At 35.9% G+C, this 24,929-nt stretch overlaps 3 protein-coding genes across 7 annotated transcripts in view; 1 reads left to right on the forward strand and 2 right to left on the reverse strand.

Moving 5' to 3' along the window:
* Positions 1–20,983, reverse strand: part of TSEN15 (tRNA splicing endonuclease subunit 15) — a 42,676-nt gene extending 21,693 nt beyond the window's left edge. For 2 of the 5 annotated variants that reach the window (XM_050765934.1, XM_050765931.1), the window contains exons 1-3: positions 20,753–20,983; positions 18,174–18,255; positions 17,743–17,878 (exon numbers count right to left, since the gene is read on the reverse strand). In XM_050765934.1, coding sequence (XP_050621891.1) covers positions 17,743–17,878; positions 18,174–18,255; positions 20,753–20,887 — 353 coding nt within the window. In that variant the 5' untranslated portion in view covers positions 20,888–20,983. Of the gene's footprint in view, positions 1–5; positions 5,358–6,529; positions 6,555–11,835; positions 11,846–17,742; positions 17,879–18,173; positions 18,256–20,752 lie in introns of those variants that run through there. The other 3 variants (XM_050765945.1, XM_050765966.1, XM_050765956.1) reach the window with 3 other exon arrangements.
* ARPC5 (actin related protein 2/3 complex subunit 5) overlaps positions 1–24,929 on the forward strand; it is a 1,051,210-nt gene that overhangs the window by 604,633 nt on the left and 421,648 nt on the right. The gene's annotated exons all lie outside the window — the stretch shown is intronic.
* LOC126940236 (40S ribosomal protein S26-like) lies at positions 7,927–8,385 on the reverse strand. Its single transcript, XM_050766011.1, has one exon. It carries the CDS (start codon positions 8,352–8,354, stop codon positions 8,007–8,009), a length of 348 nt encoding a protein of 115 aa, XP_050621968.1. The 5' UTR covers positions 8,355–8,385; the 3' UTR covers positions 7,927–8,006.

The following is a 24,929-nucleotide window of genomic DNA, read 5'->3' on the forward strand; positions in this document are numbered from 1 at the left end:
TGAAAATAAAGTCACAATATACTTAGGAGTTGCGGTCACTCAATTAGACTAGATGTGACACGAAGAAAGCACTAGAAAACTTGAAAACAGGTCACAAGAAACCAAACTGAAGTACAAAGAGAAAAAATAATTTTAAAAAATAACATCAGAAGCTTCTGGTATAGTATCAAATAAGTTTAACATACACATCATTGGAATCACAGAAGGAAAGGAAAGAGAATGGTATAGAAATAGTTGACAGTTTTCCAAAATTGATGTCTCTGAATCTGAAGTATATCTTTTATAGACAGCATATAGTTGGATCTTGTTTTTAGCTCCAATCTGACAATCTCTGCCCTTTTGAGTGTTTATTCACATTTAAAATTAACATTGGTATGGTTGGATTCATGCCTGCCATTTAGCTATTTGTTTTCTATATATCACATGTCTTTTTTCTTCCTCTCACCCTCCTTTATCACCTTGTTTTTCTATTAAATAGGTATTTTCTAGTACGCCATTTTAATTAATAATTTTTTTTTTTACTATAGTTTCTTGAGTTTCTTAGTGGTGACTCTAGAGATTACTATTGTGTCTTAGTTTATCAAAATTTCTCTCAGCTTAACACTAACTTGATTCTAAAAAATATAAACTGCTCCAATAGAGCTTTATTCCTTTCCTCCTCCTTTATGCTATTATTGTCATATACATTTATATATTTAAACCCAGTAATATAGTGTTATAATTATTACTTTATATAATTTTCTTTTTATAAAGTTAAGAGGAGAAAGGAAAATATATTAGGGTCTTTTTACATTCACATATTTAATATTTCAGGTATTCTTCATTTCTTCATGTAACTATCTGGTGTCACTGTTTACTCCAATATAGCTTCATTCCTTCCCCCATCCTTTGTGTTAATACTGTCATATAAGTTACTTCTTAACCTGCTATAAGCCTGGTCAGTTGATTTTTGACAAAGGTACAAAGGCAATTCAACGGAGAAAGTCTTTTCAAGGATACTTGAAATGAAGATAGTAGTACACCCTTATGTCTACACATAAGATTATTATATGAATCAATTAAATGGCATATATGAAAAGACTTCGTAAACTGTCAAGTGGTCATATTATGTAGTACATATACCAGCTTTGCTACCTTGCAAATTGGGATATAATATTTATAGATAACCCTGCCTCCATGATTATTGCTAAAACTGAATACTAACCCAAACATACTAAGGTACACTGTGCCATTAGTGGAATTATAGAAAATGGTTATTTTCTAAAACAGTCTGAATCCCAGAAATTGACTTAGTCCTTAAAAAATTATTTCCACCTATGCTGAACTATATTACAATTAGCTAGATTCTTATTCATAAGAATGATTTACTTTAGAGAAAGATATTCTGATAAAACAACTATAGATATTAATCAGAAACTTCATTACTCAGCACTGATGGGAAATCACACTGTGATAAAAGGCAGCATATCACAATTAATTCTTCAACGCAAATCTTTTAGTAGCTAAGTATTTTCCTTCTTCAAAAGCGGCACACCAATATCTAAATTAATAATAATAGAAAAAGATCAATTTTTATAGGCTGTCCATCTTGAATTAATTTTTTTCTACAAAGATGGAAAAGAAGAAACAGACAATGGATCAACTAAAATTTTAACTTATCTACATCTTTTGTTGTCAGCATGTATCATGATTACTTCACAGTATGCAACATACATAAAACCCAGTGTATAATGCACATAAAGCCACTTCAATGCCACTTAAACATCCCCAACTGGTAGACTGTGATGAGAATGGGACACAGACAAGAAGGAAGCCTGTTAACACAACTTTTACACATTTTCCATTTCTGAAGATATAATGTTATTTAAATCAGAAAGTGTGTTTGTATGTGTGTGTTGGGGGTGGGGGGTGTTCCCTAAGGAAAACTTTATGGGAATTCTAGCCCATATACTGAAATTTAGAATAGAAATTTCCATCTTATTCACTACTCTTTTTCCATTCTCAATTTATATTTGTTTCCGGAGTTCTTTGATTTAAGCGGCAAAACATTTTCATACTTACCCCAAATACCCACGCAGGAAACCCTAACATTTGAAAACTAACTCAGAGTTGTAAAAGGGGTTTTGTTTTCAGAGTTTAGAGAAATCACTGTCAAAAATGAAATGGAAGTTCCCATTTCTGAGGCCTTGTTTATGGTACTTGGTTGGCGGGGGGCAGGGATTGTGAATTACTAGTGAATCTTCTCGGTAGTAACAGAAAAAAATAGTTTATCTGCCTCTGTTACTCAAAGTACACTCCAGAAGTCTCACACAGTTTCTTGTTCAGGATCTCTTCTAGTCGATTTTTCAAGTATGTTTAAAGCAAAGCCATCATCTTTTCCTCAACAAACAAGAACAAGACCTTTCTTGTTTGCTTCCATTATAGGATATTGCATAAAATCCTACAAATGTTTACTTTGCCTTTTAGTCAACAGGTTATACTTTCTCAATCTATTAATAATAACAGTAAAAAAAGATTTTGAAGTTCTTAAAAAAACCACATATGATTGTAAAGATCCCAAGAACATTTAAGTATCACCAGACTATAATCTCATTTAATTTCTAACAAGCTTATGGCTTGAAATCTTACTTTAGAAATGACAGAATATTTCCTTATATGTATAAATTTTAATAGCTCAGTTCTTTGGAAAAATATTGTGACAACATTAGAAATATTGTATGTTTCATCACACAAATCTACAATAATAAACGACAAAATTCTTTATAGTTCATACTGGATAGAAATCAACATATGAAAAATATCACCTATGTATTAATAATAACAGTTTCAAGTTTTAAACTCAGTTATATCTAAAGGGAAAAATCCCACCTAAAGAAATATATATATCAAAAATAATAGCTATTTTATTAACAGTAACAAAATTTGATGCTCACAACAGGTGTTTCTTTCTCATAACTGTTCACAGAAGAGCTCTGTGTACAGAAAAAAAATTATTCCAGAGCTTCATATATCTAACTTGAAAGCAAGCCTGAAGCAAATACACAGTTAACACTATTTGGCTAATACCTTCAGTCCAAGCTATTTAAATGCTTTTCATAAATCTTAGCATTGATTTTTCTACAATGATTCTAAAACAGAGACTAAGTAATCTCTGAAGATTTACAAAGAGGACAAGAAGTTGAAGACCACATTACTTTTAACTTCAAATGCTATTGAAATGAATGTATCATGGGTTAAAAGTAGTATTAATTTCAACCCATAGAAAGTATCTCTTTCTTTGCTCTTCAATGTGGCCAAATAATATACGCTATAGCCTTATTAGTAAAAGAGAATAACTCCTTGATTTGCCTCATTATGATATAATGGAATGACATACCATAACGCAACTCTGAAACATAATGCAAAATTAAGTTGGTGCCAGAGGCACCAAAGAAGCGTTATTCATCCACAGGCTCGGTTCCAAAGAAAAGTTTCAGGGATAACAGACCTCCTCCTTGAAATTCATGCCAATGCCTTCCTAGTAAAAAATCAAGGCAGCTAAAATTCCAAGGGGGTTTACTGAACAATCAAGCTATCCACCCCAGTGGGAAGTCATTCTGTAATAAACTGCAAGCTTTTTCTTAAGGGTAAGAGAAAAAAAAAATGCTGTATCAGTTAAAAGAAGCTGACAGAATTGAGGGTTTCACCAGCAGCAGATTTCTAACAGAGGTAAGGTGAGGACACACATCCTAATATGCAGAGAGGCCAAATGACAGAAGTCATTTTGCAGTTATGAGACTTTGGGACTCAAATAAAAAGTGGTCATTATAATGAATTTGTAATAAGGATTATGCTCTCAGAAAGTGGCAATATTTTTCCATTACAGGAAAATAATAATGGACGGTCCTTCAAGAAAGTATGTAGCATTTGGGGATTAAATCTCATATCTAAGAATATCTGCAGAGACGTTCTAAAGAAAGAACTAGTTCTGGTAACCCTTTACTCCAGAATTAATATTAAGTCCTTTTCCCAAGGCACTAGGGAAAATGAGGGGTGAAAGGGCAGAGAGAATATAAATGAAAAGAAATTCAACTAAAAAGTAAAGAGGTTATTCATAACATTGGCAGGTTACAATGTAAAGCGTGGAAAATGGTGATAAATCCTGCAAGTGGATGGATTTTGCAGATACGTGTGTGTGTGTGTGTGTGTGTGTATTTGTTTGTTTGTTTGTTTTTTGAGAGAGTCTCGCTCTGTCACCCAGGCTGCAGCACAGTGGTGTGATCCTGGCTCACTGCAACCTCCACCTCCTGGGTTCAAGTGATTCCTTTGCTTCACTATGCCTCCCAAGTAGCTGGGACTACAGGCACACACCACCACACCAGCTAATTTTTTGTATTTTTAGAAGAGACGGGGTTTTGCCATGTTGGCCAGGTATCAAACTCCTGACCTCAGGCGATCTGCCCACCTCAGCCTCCCAAAGTGCTGGGATCTGCCCACTTCAGCCTCCCAAAGTGCTGGGATTACAGGTGTAAGCCACTGTGCCTGGCAGATTTTGCAGATATTCTAATTTTTTGGAAACTCTTAAAAGGTTGCTTATAGTACATTCTTATGATCTTTAAGGTATTATTTAGCAAGTCTCTGCTGCAGGAACACAGTTAGCCTAAGATAGCTTACCCAATCTTTCAACAAATACTTACTTAGCACCATGTACGAGGTACCAGGTTAGACCCTAGGGATATACCAATAAACAAAACAAAGTTCTCACTTTCAGGGAACTTACTTTCTAGTGGAGGAAAACAGACAGTAGATAATCAAAGAAAACCAAATACGCAATAGGTTTACTAGCATTAATATAGCAAGTGTTTTAAAGGAGGACCACTTAGTAGGTCCAGGAGGTGAGATAATAGCAGCTTAAGCGAGAGTGGTAACAGTTGTAGAGAAGTGGTAAGACATGGACAGATTCTGGATGTATTTTTAAGGAACTGACGGGGTTTATTGATAAATTAATTTGGGGGTATGAGAAAATGGAAGAATAAAAACTAAGAGATTATAGCAAGGTTACAGGATACAAGGATAATATACAAAAGTCCACTTTATTCCTATATATCAGCAATAAACAACTGGAATTTGAAATTAAAAACAAAACACCATTTACATTAGCTTCATAAAAGATAAACATTTAGGTATAAATCTAAAAATATTTATAGGATCTATGTGAAGAAAACTGTAAAACTCTGATGAAAGAAATCATACGAGATCTAAATAAATCGAGAGATAGTCCATATCCTGGATACCAATTCTTCTCAATGTGATCCACAGTAAGTGCAATCCCATTCAAAATCCCAGCATGTTGTTTTGTAGATATTGACAAGCTGATTCTAAAATTGATACAGAAAGGCCAAAGAGTCAGAATATCCAACAAAATGTTAAAGAACAAAGTGAGAGGACTGATTTTATCTGACTTTAAGACCTATTACAAACCAGGCACAGTGGCTCACACCTGTAACTCAGCACTTTAAGAGGCTAAGGCAGGTGGATCACTTGAGGTTAGGAGTTTGAGACCAGCCTGGCCAACATGGTGAAACCCTGCCTCTACTAAAAATACAAAAATTAGCCAGACGTGGTGGCACGCACCTGTAGTCCCAGCTACTCGAGAGGCTAAGGCATGAGAATTGCTTGAACCCAGGAGGCAGAGGTTGCAGTGAGCCGAGATCGTGCCTTTCCACTCCAACTTGGGCACAAGAGTGAGACCCCATCTCAAAAAAAACACACAAAGAAAAAAAAAAAAAGACCTATCGTAAAGCTATAATAGTCAAGATCATGTGGTATTGGTTAAGGAATAGATAGGTCAATGGAATAGAATAGAGAGCTCAGAATTTACCCACATAGTCAATTGATCTTTGACAAAAAAAACAAAAGCAATTTGATGAAGAAAGAAACATCTTTTCAACAAATGGTGCTAAAGTAACTGGATATTCACCTGGAAAAAATCAGTCTAAACACTGAACTTACATCCTTCATAAAAATTAACTCAAAATGGATCACAGACCTCAATGTAAAATGCAAAACTATAAAACTTCTGTAAGACAAAATAGGATGCCTTGGATTTGGTGATGAGTTTTTTAGATAAAATACCAAAAGCATGATCCAGGAAAAAAATATTATATCAGATTCTATTAAAATTTAAAACTTCTGTTCTGCAAAACACAATGTTAAGAGAATGAAAATATAAGCCATGGATTGGGAGAAAATATTTGTAAAACACATATCTGATAAAGGACTTGCATTCAAAATATACACAGAACTCTTGAAAGTTAACAAAAAGAAAACCGAATTTAAAAATGGGCAAAAAATCTGAACAGACACCTCATATGTGGCAAATAAGCATATGAAAAGATGTTCAACATCATATGTCATTAGGAAATTGCAAGAAGTTAAAAAAGCGGCAATGAGATGCCACTGTGTGCCCACTAGGGTAGCTAAAACCCAAAATGCCATGCTAACAAGGATACATATTGCTGAGTGAAAGCCAATCTGAAAGGCTACATACCGTATTATTCCAGCTATATGCCATTCTGCAAAAGACAAAACAACACAGAAAGTAAAAAGTTCAGTGGCAGCCAGGGGTGGGCTTGGGGGTGAAGAGAGGGATGAATAAATGAAGCATAGGGAATGTTTATGGCACTGAAACTATTCTGTATGTGACGATGAATACGTGACATTATGCATTTGTCAAAAACCATAGAATTATGCAATAAAAAAAACCTTAATGTAAATGACAAATTTCAGTTAATAATAATAATAATGTATGAATATTGGTTAATTGTAACAAATATACCATACTAACACAAGGATGTTAATAACAGGGGAAACACTGCTCAACTGGGACTTAGATGGGAAATCTCTGTACTATCTGCTCAATTGTTTCTGTAAATCGAAAATTGGTCTAAAAAATAAAGTGTGCGTCTGTGTGTGTGTGTGTGTGTGTGTGTGTGCATACATTTTAAAATGACTCTAAGGTTTTTGGCCTGAGCTTCAAAATGAATACAGTTGCCATTTATTGACATAAAGAAAACTACAGAAGGAGAAAGTATAGGAGCAAATCAAGATTTCTTTTTGGACATGCTAATTTGAGATGCCTTTTTAGATCGCAGTAGAGATGTCAAGTAGGCAGTTACATATATGAGTCTGAAGTTCATGGAAGAGGGTGAGATGGAGATAAAAATTTGGGAGTCATCAGTATATCAATGATATTTAAAACCTTGGAACCAGATGATGCTGCTTAGGGAGTGAGTATAACGAAGAGAAAAGCTCAGATGACTAAGCCCTAGTCACTGAACCTCCTCAAATCCCCAAATTAGGTTCTTGCATTAATAGCTAAACATCTATATCCTTACACATTTGCACATTGTAATTGGTATCCATTACAGAAAACAGAAACAAGCATTGCAATTCCTAATATCCCGACTCAATCTCCTCACCTTTATTTCAGGATTTCCTAAAGATTTTGTAGTGGCAAACTCTTGATTTAACTTTCTCTTACCTTCGACTTCCTTAATCCTTAAGAGGTTGCTTTTCCTGAACTGTTACTTCCCAGGAGGAGAGTTGTTTGTTTGTTTTTTCATATTTTTTCTATGTCTATCTCTCCTTTCCTCCACTCCTTTTCTCTCCATTCCCATCTCTCTTGTATCACACATACTCACTCCTCCTTCTCCACCCACCCCACACCAATCTAGGGCTTCTCACCAACTGCAGGCAGGTACTCTCTCTGCCATTACTACATACCCAGTCATAATGAACTATTGGCAAATTTCAGGCCCTCTCAGCCCTCAATACCTTGCTCATATTATTACTTTAACCAGGGCATCCATTCCCATCCTTGTTCCTTGTTCCTGTATATTTCAAACATCTTGTCCTCCAGTAAGTTTTCTCAGACTCTCTCATCTCTTTTTTTTTTTTTTAAGTACAATTTCCATTTTATTTTTCTCCAGAGAATAGTCTGTCTCAGTCTTTAAGGACTCAGCTCCTTACATGGGCTTTGGTGGGGGACGTGGGGCAGCACCCGCAGGTCTAAATCGGGGAGGGGGTGTTCGGTCCTTGCGGGCTTCACGAGATCGATTCCTGACTACTTTGCTGTGAACTGCACAACTCACACAGTAATGCAGCTTCACATACAGCTTGGGAAGCACATAGGCATCAAAGACGCTCGCTTCAGAAATGTCCCTGACCGCTGCGGCCTCCACTATGTTTCGAATGACGAATTTCTTAATGGCCTTGTCCTTGGGCACGCATCGGGCACAGTTAGTGCAGCGAATAGGCTGCACATGGCCACGGCCCTTTTTGGCACGACCGTTGTTCCTTCTTTTCTTTGTCATTTTGGACGTACGGACCGAAGAAAGCTCTCTCATCTCTTTATCCCACCAGTCGAAGTTAGGTCTCCTCCCTCTGTGGTCTTCCTCAGTACCCTGCACATATCTGTCATTACATTTCTCACACTGGATGTAAATGTCTGTCCACCTCAGCTCTAGACTGTGAGCATCTTGTAGGCAAAGTCTATGATATTTTGTACCCCTTGAGCCCAGGCAGCCAATAAATAAATAAGCAACTTAGAAAATACTGGAATAATTTGCAATTTACCTTTTTATTCTATCCTAAAACCAAATTTTGCCTCTAGATAGTATATAATTATGTTTATATTCATTATATTTAAATAAAAAGTATAATTAAATACATTTATAACATTTTTAGTGAAGGGTAAGACCTTCACTAAAGGGTAAGTAAATAAACTTTTAATTTTCCCTACACATCTCAGTGTATTAAAATATTAGTTTTTTTCTTCTCCTCATGAAAACACAAAGGCAATGGATTTAAAAATAAATAATCTGTCCATTTATATTATCTGGGTTACTGCTATGATAACACAAACAGCTAATAAAATGTTCTTTAATCATGTCCTTTAAAAAAAGAAAAATTACTATTGACAGCCTTTAAAAGCTATATTGGGAAAAATTAATTCTGACAAAGAAAAAATAACTAAAATTCATTGGATTCAATGTATGAGAAAAAGAGAGTACATTCTTTTGAAAACAACATTGAGGGAAATAGGATGTGATATACATTAATAAGCTAAGCATCATATTAAGCAAAGCACCTCAGGCTAGGAATCCTAACTTTGGCTCTGACATTCATTTCTAATGTGCACAGAATTATTTTCACTTCTCTTAAGGCATAAATTCCTTTAATTGTACAATAATCTTGCCAAAATAATTTTATTCAAACCAACTTTTAAAAGCTCTTAGACTTTTAGCTTCATGGTAGCTGAGCTTGCAGAGGAGCAATTTGGTAATTGAATGTTTACATCTTTTTCTAAACTTCTCAAGTAATATGCGGATGCCAAGAAGAACTTTTGAAATATTTTTGTCTTAGATAAGATGGCTGAGTGTATTCAATTTAGAAAGGTTACCAACTGCCATGAAACAATAAAAACAAAAGAAATGCCACTATTTGGGGTCCTAGGGGAACAAAATGGTGATGGGAGAGGCTCCATTCTCCCATCCACTATTCTTCTTTGACACTGAGAAGAAAGAACCGTTTATAATTTCGTCAGGTTTGAAAGGATGAACGATTCACATATTACTAAAAAAGGAACTACAATCCTTTGGGGGAAAAAAAAGGAGATTAAGTTTTAGAAAGCTGTATCTTAACTGTGCCTGGATTTTATAATTGTATAAGACATTTCACTTCGCTCAGCTTTTTTTTAAACTTATATATAACCACAGATGAGCTTAAAATATGTCAACTAAGGTTTTCCCACCTCTTGTATCTTACTGAAGAAACAAAATTTACATTGGAATTGGGAGGTGACATAGAGCCTATGAGGGGGAAAATAAAAAACCCTACCAGTAGTTAAAGACTAGAAAATCATTTTGTTCCCTTATCATTTGAGTCCCTGTATAAGTCACTTAAGATATTTTCCCATTTGCAACTACCTGTAGTACTACTACTATTACAGAAAAGTGTAATACTATTATCCTAACTTCGGTATAGTATACTTCTACCATTTAGGGCACTCAATAAATACTAACGGACCCAAGGTGGTCCAAAGTGAAGCTAATCAGGCTATCTGAACATAAATTTGACTTCATTTGCAATCTTAGTACTGAAAAAGATAGGTCACTAGTTTTAGTTTGTATTCCTCTTGTTGTCTCATCTTTAAATCCATCAGATCTCTTTCATCTCTGTGTATCTATGAAGATGATTTTATATCATTGCTGTGTCTGAGGAAACTGTACCTCTACAGTCATTTACCAAAGTTGCTTCATGTATTCCTTAGATTCAATATAGCATAGAAACAATCTAGAGTACTCTCCATATGGATGCCATGCAAATATACAATTTAATATGGCATTATAATGCAAACTAAAAATTATTTTACATTAGCTTTAGGAAGTATTTTTAGATGAGAGAAACAAGAAACACTAGCAATTAATTACTTCATAATCCATCAGCAAAATCTTCCCACTAGATAATCAGAAATGGGCACTTTATCAATTGTATTCTCCCATTACAGATCAGGAAATAACATTAAATCAATATTTTCATAAGGACCGTTACACACAAGACCTTCTGAAACTTGAAAAACATGACAAAGTGTTTCAACTGTGATCACATACCATATATAACTGCTTTACAGAAAACATGAATCACAAACCGTACTTATGCTCAAAGTAATGCATTCACTCACAGTGATTCAAATACACATTCACCCTGTAAAGGAATCTGTCTACTCTCTTGCCAGAAAGTATGTATACAAAATCACCAGGTCTAAAGCCTGGGAAAGTAAGTGGGAAGCCAACACTAAAAACTGTTCAGGTATTCTTAGAAAAGCACACAGATATAATGTTAAACACTGCCTAGAACAATTACCTTTTAAGGAGGCAGAAAATACATATACACCAAAAAATAAATAATAAACCATATAAATATACATGCCACTCTGCCACATAACAGTCAAGTGGTGACTGAAACAGCGGGACTATTTGTCATCACTAGGGAAATATTTTATAACTAAGTTGTAGTTAACTATGTAAATGACAGACTTTGGTCCAGTTTTACAAACAACAGATTATAAAATTTGTCTCCTACAATAAAAGAGACAGTTATCAGGCCTTATGTGCTTTGCTCTTTGTAAATAATAAGAAATTGTAGCTCCAGGAAACTGCCAAGTCCTCTGGCTCTACAGCTACGTATGCCACCCAACTCTCCTACTAATAAAAATGTTATTTAAGGTTTTTTGAGGAATACGAAGCATTTTTTAAAGCACTATATTCAAGCAGCTAAGAAGCAGAGTCTAAAATGGTGATTTACAACTGGTGTGCTGAGGTTGGTTGTACACTATGTGGCAAGTAATTTGTTTCTAACAATAGAGTACTAAAGTTGGCAGGGTATTTTTAAATATAAAACTAGTATTCCTGATAATATTATCAGTCTCACCAGTGATATTCCAACATTTTTTCTTGAGTGAGAGTCAAAAGACAAAGTTAGCGCTAAGAGGTCCTGGGAACAATACATGGGCCAAAGCCCATTATTATTATAAAAGAAAGAATAATGGCTAGTTTTGGGGGGAAGGAAGATTATGATTGGGATGGGGCACATTGAAAAGTCTGTGAGGTACCTAGAAAAGTTCTATTTCTTGACTTAGTTATAATTACAAGAGTTCTAGATGTTTGCCTTATAACTCATTAATCTATACATTTGTATTGTGTGGTTTTCCATAACTAGTTTCATTTATAATAAAATATTTTTAAAAACCAATAAAGCAAGAGAAACTCTAATAGCTGTGAAGCTAACTGAGACCCTGGTACAGCTCACTTAACCTTTTATTATCTTTTGGAAAAAGTGGGGGTACAAATCAAAATACATTTTTAACTTCAGCTTTTTGTATGTAAAGTTAGCATAAAACAAACACCCTGTATACCACTAGAGATTTTGTTGCTTTTAATGAATTTAAGCAACATTTAATGAACGTCTACTTGTAAAAATATTTTGAAATACTTTGAAATTCTGTAACATTCTCTGCAAATGCAGAGTATTCTTAAAACCACATAGAATAAACAACAGCCTCACTTCCTTGCTTAAAGCCCTTCAATGACACCACCCATTTAGCAGTAATTTTCACAGTGTTCTTTATGGAAACCTAAGACTCCGTAGACATGCTTCAGGGGCAGGGCATCATGTACAGATACGCAGATTGTGCTTTGCACAAGGGTGCCTGGCACAAGTGGATCTAAAATCTGGCCTTTGCTGTTCACCAAGCCTTGAACCTTAGTGAAGAGACATTTTTCTTTGTATGTCGAGAGGGAGCTCCTTTTCTGAAATTGTTCAAAGACTCTCTAAGTGCTAGCTGTAGTTCTATTCAAAATTTCCCCATTAAACAGTACCTTATTTTTGTCAAACAATAAAAACAAACTGTCTGAAAGTCTTCTTCAAAGTTAAGACAAATCACAGACAAACACATTTTATATTTGTAATTCCCTGATTTACAAACATACTTGAGCATTCGAGTTCCTCTTCTGTGAGTTGCCTGTTCATATTCTTTGCCCATGTTTCCCACTGGGATTTTTTTTCTGAAGTCACAGAAGCCAATTCTAAATTAATCTGTCAGTTATGCACATGCTATAAATCTTCTCCCAGTCTGTGAAAACTTACACATTGCAAGTGCAAGTATAAACTAGTAATACCCCTTTTGGTAACAATTTAGCAATAACCAGTAAAGATGAAGGGATAGGCCAGGCCCAGGGGCTCACACCTGTAATCCCAGCATTTTGGGAGGCCAAGGCGGGTGGATAACTTGAGGTCAGGAGTTTGAGACCAGCCTAGCCAACATGGTAAAACCCTGTCTCTACTAAAACACAAAAAATTAGTTGGGTGTGGTAGTGCATGCCTGTAATCCTAGCTACTCAGGAGGCTGAAGCAGGAGAATCACTTGAACCTGGGAGGCGGAGATTGCAGTGTGCTGAGATCGCACCACTGCACTCTGTACTCCAGCCTGAGCAACAGAGCCAGAATCCATCTCAAAAAAAAAAAGAAAAGAAAAGAAAGAAGTATAAATATCCCAGCTATTCTTAGGGAAACTTTCATACATGAGTACAAGGAGGTACTCACAAGGCTATTCATTAGAATACCATTAGTAATAGCAAAAAAGTAAAAACAATGATGGCCTTCATAATCTAAATAAACTTTCCCATCTAACTTTCCATCCTTTCCCTCTTTTTTCTGAAATTTTATTCATTCATTTATTCATTTGCTATCTTAAGGAATATTACTATACACCTACTGTGACTAGACACCATGCTAGGTAGGCAGTCATGCTTAATTACTTACAGTCGTCCTACTAAACCATGGTCTCTTACCGGCTAAAGAGACTTTTCCTGTCCTTCCTCTGAGTTTTGACATAACTTTGTACATAACCCTGTTAAAGTACTTATCAGTACTCCATTATCCTTGTTATTCAATTATCTAGCTACAAAATAAGTGAAGGCAGTCCCAAATCACACATTCAATTAAATATCTGAACAAAGGGCAATTCTGGTTTTTTAGATTCCATCCAACAATTACCAAAAAAAAAAAAAAAAACATGTATTTTCTAAGCTAATATTCAGTGCTAGGATACTACTTTCATGAGGATATCATGAAAGTATTTGTTTATCATGGTATCCCCAGCACCTAGATCATTGCCTGACACGTAAGAGTCACTCAATAAATACTTGTTAAGACCAAAAAGCCCAAGCAATATTATCTGACAAATAATATTTAAAAGTGAAAACAGAATCATTAATTTATGTAGATGTTTTATCACTGAATAAGTAAAAGCTGTTTTCCTTCTTAAATAAAAAGTATTTTTTCTTTCATGATGAGTTACCCTCACATCCTCCCACCAAATACTTTTAGGACATGTCCCAGTGAATTTCTCTGCTATACGAGGTTATCAGAGACTCAACATCAATCATTTTCTTCTCTGTGTTACTAACACAGAAAAATTCCCACATTAACTATGAAAGGCTGGAATTGCAACATTACTGTTAGACATATAACATTTTATATCATAAAATACACTAAAAGTAAAAATAGATAAAAGTATGCCTACTACCTAAAAGATTGCCCTGTTAAAGACTGAGTAATGAAATCACACATACACACATTTCCATTTGTTAAAATGTTATTTGCATAGTTTGAGTTGAGAAAATGTTACGCACTAAAAGACATATAAATCTAGTATGTATCAGGCCTCATTTGTGCTATTTTCTATATTAGTATTCTACTGTATCATATAGTTAAGAATATTTATATAAAAACAAGACGTAAAGATTTAAGCTCTCTCAGTTATTAAATGCAAGAGCATCAAAATGGCTTACCAAATTATCACTCCAACTAATTCTACTTGAAGAAGAAAACAAGCTTTAGCCATTCAAGCTAGAAAAGCATTAATTACCACTTGGAAAATACTAGAAATTAACAATAGAAACAAATTTGTACTTCTAGACTTATGAAATGATTTTGATTAAAATAGGCTATTGCTTTCATTAATTTTATTTTTTAGGAATAAATGCAGGTTAATTTCAAATAGTAGCTCCTTGTCCAAACAAATAATATAACATTAATACTAGCTAGGACAATATTTGTTACAGTAATTAAAAGACAGAAATAATCAGTTCTCAGGAATGAATTAAGACTCTTGGATATAGGATGGCTTGAAAAACATGCTAGTAAAAACTGGAAAGTACTAGTGATTAAATCTGATGTCAACGCTAACAACTATTTGTAATTCTCAAACACAGAAAATACCCCACAGTAAGGAGCTTCTCAAAGAAGCATATGAATAGACTGATATATTAAAAAACAATTCTCATTATGAATCATAAATCCAAAAAATACTTCATAGAAATCTGCAAATTTAGTTTAATATGGCTTTATGAAATATGCACAATGAAAATAACCAGTTATAGTAGCTTTAATTTAGAAGGGATCTTGCATGTACTGGTAATCTAAATCCCTCAACGACAAAAAAAAGACAAGGAAACTGAAACCCAGAGAAATTAGGTGTGTTGCTAAGCATCAATCAAAATGTTAAGTGTCAGTCCCAAGACTAGAACCCAGGTCTTAAGACTTTATAGTCTAGGGTTCTTTCTATTAGACTGCTATATATTCAGTTATAGTCAGCTAGAAAAAATGTAAGTATTCATCGACGGTATTCATGCTGGAATTTAAAAGGCTTTGCTCTTTTCCCTACTTATATGCTACCCAAATAGAGCTGTGTTTTCATTTGTTCATTCTTTCCATACCCCAGTCTCAGAGGTTTACAGCTCCCCTTTACATGCCCAATATTACTCTCTTCCGTTATCCTCTTGAATCCATCCTTCCTCATCTCTCAAGAATCTTGCTCCATCAATAATTGCCACCTCTTTTCTATTTTCAGACTTTCTGTAGGACAGCTCACGTGGCAGCTGGCTTCCTTTATAGCAAGCAAGAGAGAGTGCCCAAGATAAAAGCCCCAGTCTTTTGTAAACTAATCTTAGAAGTGACATCCCATCATTTTTGCCAAATTTTATTCATTAGAAGCAAGTCACTGAGTCCAGATCTCACTCAATGGAAGAGAGTTATACAAGGGAGTGAATACCAGAATTATAAGAAGCCATCTTAGAAGCTGCCTGCCACAGCTTCTAAAGAAGAAATGCGTAAGGGAGGTTTGCTAACCAGATACCAAGACTTCTTACGAAGCAAGCGATTAAGCGATGTGGTATTGGCAAAAAGACAGATAAACTGACTAATGGAATATAATAGAGAACCCAGAAACAAATTAATGTACGTTTGGAACTTCGGAAAATGGCAGAAGTGATATGTCAGATAGTGAGGAAAGGAGGGCCTATTCAGTAAATAGGGGTAGAAAAAGTGGTTATCCACATGGCAATGGTATCCCTAACCTCCTCTCACACCATTAAAAACAACAAGAACAACAGAACTCTTAGTGAAAATATAGGTGAATATTTTTTAGACCATTAGATAGAAAATATTTCTTAAACTAGACACAAAGACGTTGATTATAAAAGATGGATAAATATGATTATATTCAAATTAAGAACGTTATTCATTGAATGACATCTTAAGATAGTGAAAGACAGATTTAAAAACTGGAAAACACAATCAAAGAACTATTAGTGTCAAGAATATATAAAGAATTCATACAAGTCAATGAGAAAACTAAAAACAACCCAACAGGCAAAAGATATGAACAGATATTTCTTCTAAATAATACATATATAAAGAAATATTCAGTATTATGAGTGATAAAAGAAATGTAAATTAAGACCACAGTGAGAATAATCCATTCCGTTGGCAAAAATTTAAAAGTCTGACAATACTAAATGTGAGAGACAATACAGCTCCAAAGGATCTTATTTACATTGCAGGTAAAAAGTAAATTGAGGCAACCACTTCGAAAATAGTTTGAAATTATCTCCTAAAGTTAAACATTAGCAACACTCCATCATCAAGGGAGTGGATGTGAAAATGGGGGTATAATCACACAATGGAATATTATGTGGCAGCCCAAAAAATACACAAGAATGAATGAATTTTAGCAAAATATTAAGTGTATAAGGTCAGCCTTAAAAGATAAAGTTTTTAAATTAAAGTTAAAAACATCTAAAATTTAAAACTTCCCAATGAACATGGAATTCGGAATGACAGTTACCTCACGTCAGTGAAAGCACGTTAAGGAAGGAACTTATAAGATGAGATGTTCGTTATTGTCCAAAATCTAGTTTTGCTCTGGGTGATGGTTACAGAGATACTTATTACATTATGAAAAATAACTAAGTAAATAAACACCAAGCATGAACTAATAATGAGAGTATGTCATGAAACAAAGACATGTTTAATCCAATGCTATGTACCTAAGTTTTTTAAAAAAAGGTCCCACAAGCTACATGAAGCTTTGATTTCAACTTGCATGTTAATCATGCTCTTCACCAACTCCTATATCAAGTATGATTTGTATGATATGGTACATCTTATAATATCTATTATTTCAAATGTAATGGTCTTACTTCCTTACCAAAAATATAAATATTTCTACCATACATACTGTCTCTGAAAAGTACTGACCATAGAGTAAGTGCTAAATACTTGTTAAATGCTTGATATACTTTGTATATTTGTTCCTGCCCAAATCCCATATTGAACTGTAATCCCCAGTGTTGGAGGTGGGGCCTGGTGGGAGATGTTTGGGTTATAGGGGTAAATCCCTCATGGCTAGGTGCTGTCTTCAGGACAATGAGTTCTCGTGAGATCTGGTCATTTAAAAGTGTGTGGAACCTCCCCCTCAACACTCTCTCTCTCTCACTCCTGCTTTTGCCATATGATGTGCTTGCTCTTGCTTCATGAACTTCTTCCATGATTATAAGCTTCCTGAGGCCTCCCTAGAAGCCGAGTAGATGCCAGCACCATGCTTACTGTAAAGCCTGCAGAACTATGAGCCACTTAAACCTCTTTTTTTTTAAAGAAATTACTCAGTCTCAGGTATTTCTTTATAGCAATGCAAGAATGGCTGCATATAACACTCATATTTAACTTATTCCTCAAATAGCCAAGAGTAAAGCTATGAAACCTGCATCCTAAATTTCTTTAAAAATATTATATCACCACATTTAATGTTTCCTACTGCTTTACTTGGGAAAGGAACTTAGACCAAAATCACCTTCTCACCTGTTATGGCTGAGGGAAGCAGTGATGGGGGTAGGCACCACAGTCTGTAACCCCTCCCCTTCTATCTCAGTACCAACAAGGCAGATGAGCTGGAGTTCTGGTAATCCTACACAGTTTACTTCATGCCAGCTTTTGCCTGAAAGAACATCATTGAATGGACAATAATGTTTATTAAATACAAAAGATAAAAACTCCAAACTTCTACCTAATACTCAGCTGAGCAAATATCACTCATAACACTACCTCCTATCTTTGCTTTTCTAGTAGCTTCTGTTACTCAATAATTCCCAATGTAAATAAATAAATTGCAAAATTAACAGCAAATGCATAAAAGATTGCTTATTATAATGTTAAGAATGCTATATCCCAATCCAACCCCCCAAATCCCTACCACAGTCCCAATAACAAAACAATATAAACAAACAACTTACTTTCCATGAGGTCCAGGTAAACCAAGAATGCTATATAAACTTGAGTGGCATCTCCTATATCTAATTCCATCATTTCTAAATACTGAAAATAAAATATAATTGTCAAATTGAGAAGGAAAAATTATTTAATATTTTCTTTCAATCAACAAGTAGTCATTAAGTATATATAATCTATAAAATTCTTCTAGGTATAGTGGAAGTTAAAATGCAATATAAGGTCTTAGAGATCGCTGTCTCTAAAGAACTTGCAACTGTTAAATACATGCACACTTAAAATTGTTAGGCAAATAACAATATATGACTGTAAGTGATTAAAAACCAGGTAAACGGAATAAAAAACATGACACAGCAGGTCAGAAGAGCTCTACTCAGAGGGACTGGTGAAAGATTTATAGCAGAGGTGGGATGGGATACAAGTTAAGCACTGAAGAATATTATGATTTAAGTAAATGGAGACGTAGAGTAATAGGGCAGGTAATCACACAAAGGTGGGATTAAGCCACACACATTCAAGGGCCTGTAAAGAAACCTATCTGCCAGCAATAGAGAAACCTTTTTAATAAAATTTGTGTCGAGACATGTTGGTGGGTACTGTGTATTTCCCTAGCCTCTTATTTGCATATGGAGAGAATCTGCTAGAGTATCAGTCCTAACCTCTCTACCCACTCTTTCTCACTTTAAGAGTAGGGAATTATTTCATCATTAGATTTTTTAAAAGGGATTGACAAGGAACTAGAGAAAGCTGCTTCTTTCAGACTACTGGTCAGCATAAGGGGAACACTTTCCAGGGGCCTACACCTGCAGGAGAATTCTGAGGCTGCCCAGCTATGCCAGTGACTAGGTGGATATGCAGGGCTAATGCTGAGTTGAATTATTAGCAGACCTGCATGGGGACAGGTCTAAAGTCACATTCTCCCATCAGCTTCCGTGTAACTGGACGATACAGTTACAGGAGGATAAGGGTTATTAGTTGTCTACTTCAAACATGTTTTGAAAGTAACACCCAAAACAATTTTGAGCCAGGTTACAAGGCCTTGGTGGTCAAGCTATACGTGTGATTTTATCAGTATGGAAACACTGAGGATTTCTAAGCAGGAGAATAATAAAATAAAAGTGTGTTAGAGGATAATAAGTCTGATACCATTTTACTGGATGAACCTACATAATTTTCAAATTAAGAGAAAGGTGAAATTGGAAAAACAAACAGCCCCTATTGCTTTATTACTTCTTTTCTTTTTCTTCTAAAAATTAATCTGATCCTTCAAGAAGAGAAATCAAAAGGGGAGATTTGATGGTCAGGGTGCACACAGCCATTAACTTGAAAAAGAAAACAATCTACAAGTATATAAACCGAATAACAACACCAAATCTAGATAAGGTTTTAAAAAGTTGTTACTGGTGTTTCATTTATTAAGTACTTATATAGTGCTCTCTGTATGTTGAATGTCTTACAAATATTAATTAATTTAATCCTGTAACAAACCTATAAGTATGGACTATTAATATCCCCATTTTTCAGGTGAGGAAACTAAGGCATAATGAGATCAAGCAATTTGTGTCAAATTACAAGGTTGATACGTGACAGAATCAGGATTTAAACTGAGTCTGATTTTGAGTTCACGCTCCTAACCAATATGCTGCCTCTGCATGTTATTGTTTCCCTAAAAGGGCACTAAATAATATTTCCATGCTATTGTTTCTTTTTCTCACCTTTTGGGAGGATGAAGGGGACAGAGTAGGAAGATAAAATTAAGCAAGAGAAGCTGAAAAAGGTTAACTCTTCAAACTTATACCTTTAAATTTTTTCTTGGCTGCTTTTAGATGATTACGAATTATTGCTCTCTAGCAGAAGAGCGCAATTCTGTTAAAGTACCGTACAGACCAGTTTTTGAGATTCTTACAAAACCCACATCTCCATTCACTGCCTGTTCACTGCTTGGAACCTTACTGGTACAAGGCAGTAATGTCTCAAGCAGAAGCAAGCAGGGGACTATCTTTATCTCGCTTGCTGCTAATGTAGAAAAAGACACGCAAAATGTGAGTAGCTCTGCATTGAGCAAGAACCTATTCAAACTTTCGAAGAAATCTGAAATACTAAGAATCTGCACCTTTGCAAAATAAAGATGCACTCTGGGCCCAAGGCTAAGTGTAAACGTGACTGTGCCTAAATCTTTATCATTATGGACCCGCAGACCTTACCCATCGCCCACAAATTGTCTTGCATGGTTACTGTGAGGATTAAATAAATTTATCCCCCAAAGGGGATTTACCTAGACAGCAAAACCTGTGGAGCGCTTATTAGGGATCTCCGGCTTGAGGGGGGCGGAGTTACTGTCTGGCTCTCAGTTCCAGAATGGCTTTGGCTGGGGGGTTGGGAAAGTGTCGGGGGATAGTGCAACTTGTTTAAACAAACAAAACCGATGCTGCCTGAGGCTGGCAGTTGTGCACACCGGTCCCCCTCGGTAAGGGGGGCGCGCGTCCTCAGCTCTCCCGCTGAGGGAGAAAGACAGACAGCTGCCTGGGAGTTCTGCCTGGGTTAGGGGCCTGGACGGCGCCCTGCTCCTCTCGCGCCTCCTGACCTTAGGGTGGGTGCCCATCCAGGCGTCCTCGGGGGCCCACGAGGGAGCTCCGCCGCCGTCGCCAAAGCCGCGAACGCCGCCCGGACCCAGGCCGCTGCAGCCGGGAATCGGCTCGGAATCGCCGCGCTCCTCCATGCCGGCCGGTGCGGCGCTCCCGTGGTGCACCACTACCCGCGCCCGGCCAGAAGCAGCGGCGCACGCGCCTGTGGGTTCCGCTTCCCCGAGGCTTGCAGCGGCCGCGCGAGAGGGCTCAGAAACTGGGAGGAAAGTTGCATCATCCCCTCCTTCTGACCAAGGTAGCTAGAACCTGCGCGAACGCTCTCTAGTTTCGCACTGCGTTTATTCAAATCTGAACAAATTCTAGCGTGAAAAATATTAAAGAGTAGCTTGTGCCCAGAAGCTCTTAATCCTCTTTAAGTCAGTGCTGCCGATGACTCTCTGAGAAAGTTGGGGGATACATACGTCCTCTTTGCCTTCAGCAGTGGGGTCCTGGTTTCTGATTGCTGGGAACGGGAAAAGCCTAACTCAGTGCCCTGACATAGAACTTTAAAGTAGAACCATAGTTTCAGGGTGGACCCACGTTTCAAGATTAGAGGAAACACGAGTTGCTGAATGAGTGTTCAGAAAGGTAGGATACAAACTAGCATAAGCATGTGATCTGGAAGCCAAGGATGAGTTTCAGACAGACAGAGTAGCACATTTTAAGTGTTTTTAAATTTACTGTGAGTGAAATGGGAAGCTATTGGAGGGTCCTGTCATATTTTCATAGGATCACTCAGACTGATATGTTAAGGATAGACTGGAGGGAGCAAGGACACAAACAGGGACTGGTTAGGAGGCTATCACATTGAACAGGACAAGGGTTACTCAAAATCCAAAGTCCCAGGCAGGACATAACTTCTGTTTTCAACCATGATAGACTAAAACCCTACTGGACCATCCCCCAGCAGAAAACAACTTGGACACAATGCAAAAAGCTGAATATACTAGAATGTGAACAGTGGACTCATAGGAAGGGCAAGCTTGCTTGAAGATGAGGAACTCCACTTCAACACAATACAAAAAGCTGAATATACTGGAATGTGAACAGCAGACTGGTAGGAAGGGCAAGCTTACTTGAAGATCAGGAACTCCACAAGAAAATTCCTTTCTCTTTGGCATTTAGCTTGTGGCAAAGTGCAGTCCAGAAGTCAGGCTCAGCAGTACCAAGTGTGCATGTATAAAACTTGTCAGTTATTCTTATCTGGGGAAGCAGAAAAGTGAAGACAGAAAATTTTGAATTCTGAAGAGATTAAGAAATCCCAAGGAAGGAGTCAGAGAGTGGATCCCCAAACTGTCAACCCACATCTCTGAGAGATCCTGAACCACCCAAAACAGAATCACAGCAGCTCAGTTAAAAACAAAAGATCTGAGCTGAGACCAGAGCTATCTCCAAAAGGGAGAGAGTTTTCAGTTAAAATCTAGCCAGGAAAATTACCTACTAATACAAAGGAAATAACACCCATCAGAGAAGAATAATAGAATCCAGACTCTCTCCTTAACACTCATAAAGTCCATAATACTATCCAAAACTGTCTGACGTATGAAATTCAAGGAAATGGATTGCATACTCTAGAGATCGACCCTGAGACGAATCAGATGTTGAAACTGACAGATAAGGATTTTAACGTGGCTATTATAACTATCCTCAATGAAGTAAAACATGTTTTCAATGAATGAAAATCTCAGGAGACAAATAGAAAATCTCAGCAAAGAAAAAGAAAAAAAGATTTTTAAAACGAAACAAATTCTGAAAATTGAAAATTATAATTTTAGAAATAAAAAATTCACTGAGTGAATTTAACAGCCAAAAAGAAATTACGGAAGAAAAAGTAGGGAACTTGAAGATAGAGCAATAGAAATTATTAAAAGTAAACAACAAAGGGAAAAATTATCTTTAAAAAGTGAGTAGACACACAGAGATTTGCTGCACGTCAGATAATCCAACATGCATGTAAATAACAGAAGTAGAAGAAAAAAAAGGACAAAAAATTTTTGAAGAAAGATTTCCCCAAATTTGATGAAAAACATTTACCAATACAAAATGCTAAATATACAGCAACTAAAATAAACACAAAGAAGTCTACATTATAATAAAACGATTGGAAGTCAAAAAGATAAAGAGAAAAGCTTGAATGCATCAAAAGAAATAACACATCATACACAGGGAAAAGAAGGGCATCTATTATTGAATGAAATATAAAGCCACACATGAATATTCATATGTTGCCTTCAAATATATTACATTTGAATGAGCGTTTCCCACCACAAAGCAGCTACTAAGCCCAAAAGAAGAAAATGGCACTGAAATTAATAGGGTCATTGAAGCACGAAACAATGACACTAATTCAAGTGATTGGAAGTGAATAAATCTCTCCGACTCCTAAAGATCCAAATCAATTCATATGATGGCGTTTTTTAAAACCTTAAGAGTATTTTGTTGCTAAACTGAGTAGAGGGAAAATTTTGTAAATCAGTAAGGATATCCAATGTGATTAGGGACTGTATGAACCAGCCTCAAACATCTTCAGGGGAAGAATTTCAGCTTATGTTCAAGAAAAAATAATTGGGGGTATGGAAAACTAGAAGGATGAAGAAACCACAAATCAAAAAAGCAACAGATAAATGCCATCCTTTGGCAAATAGATTAAATACTGTTGCTTAGAAAAAGCATGATACATTCAAGCATGAATATTACATGCTTTTCAAAAGAGTTGAAGAATGAAAAGGGAGTGTCTCTTAGCTTCCCTATTAGTGCAAACTTTTAAATAGGTCTTGGTGATTGGGAATGGCTAAGAATGAGCACAAAGGATTTGGGAACACTTAGACAACCTAGTATTTAAAGTACAGAATCAAAATGGCTATTGTGTCAATCTAGAGTGAAATCCACTAGAGAACAGAGGAGAGTTTCAGGGTCTGGTAGCCTGGAGGATTTCTCCTTTCTCCTTTTGTAAATGCTTCAATAGTTCACTCTATTAGAGAACCAAAGTAGTGGGGGGGGGGGGAGCTAGATAAGAAGCTAGATAAGAAACAACGAATGAAATCCCCTCGAGTATATTGGATTTAATCAAATTCATTGTAATCTGGCACTTGCTGAACTCATTTCCCAATGATATCCTGAATCAGATCATTTTATTCCTACAAAAATCTGTAATGTCTAGCCAGAGACATATTAATTCAGTAAGAGTCTCAAGAGGAAATGCGAACACTAAATTGTGATGTGAATCTCTAGTGTGGAAAGAAAATTAAAAAAAAGAAGAAGAAAAGCTTTTATACAGTGTTGTGTGAGACCGTGATTCCAAGCTGAAAAATGTAACCTAGCATTCTGGATCAGCTTTTCATTCACTGGTTGTAAGGAGGTTCATATGTATCTTGTTGCTTTTTTTGTACACAAAACACACAATTTCCCATTCTCTGTGTTTCAAGAACAAAGAAAGATTCAAGAGAATGATTCAATATTGTAAAGATGGCAATTTCCTCCAAAGTTACTTACAGATTCTAGCAATTCGAATTAAAATCCCAATAAGGATTTTCTTAATACCTGATGAGCTGAAATGTGGGCATAAAGGGCCGAAAATAACCAAGACCCTTTTTGTGAACAAAAGGAAGGAAACTTTTGAAGTTAAAGTTCTGAAATATAAACATCTTATAAAGATAAGGTTTTAAGCCAAATTTAAATTCTTACAAAAATCTCTAATTACAAGTATGTGATATTGTCACACGGATAGGTAAAACCAATGAAACAAAATAGGGAGCCAGGCAACAGACCCATACAAATGTGGACAGAAGTAACACTGCAGATGCAAGAAGGGAAGGAGAGAAAGGATGATTGACTACATGATGTAGGCAAACACTTTTAAATCTCTAGGAGAAAATATAAAAAGAATATTTTATGACCCCAAGATAGAGAGTGATTTCTTAAACAAGACACAAAAAGCACAAACCATATGGAAAAAAATTTGGTAAATTTAACTGTATCTCAGTTAAGAATTTCCAACCCTAAGAAAGTGGAGGGAAAATGACATCTGTAACACATCATTGAAAGAAAAGATACCCAGAATATATACAGAACTCCTAAAAATCAATTAGGAAACAAAACAAAACACTCCTTAGGTTAAAAAATGAGAATAAACAGAAG

Source organism: Macaca thibetana, chromosome 1, assembly GCF_024542745.1.
Source record: "Macaca thibetana thibetana isolate TM-01 chromosome 1, ASM2454274v1, whole genome shotgun sequence".
NCBI lineage: Eukaryota > Metazoa > Chordata > Mammalia > Primates > Cercopithecidae > Macaca > Macaca thibetana.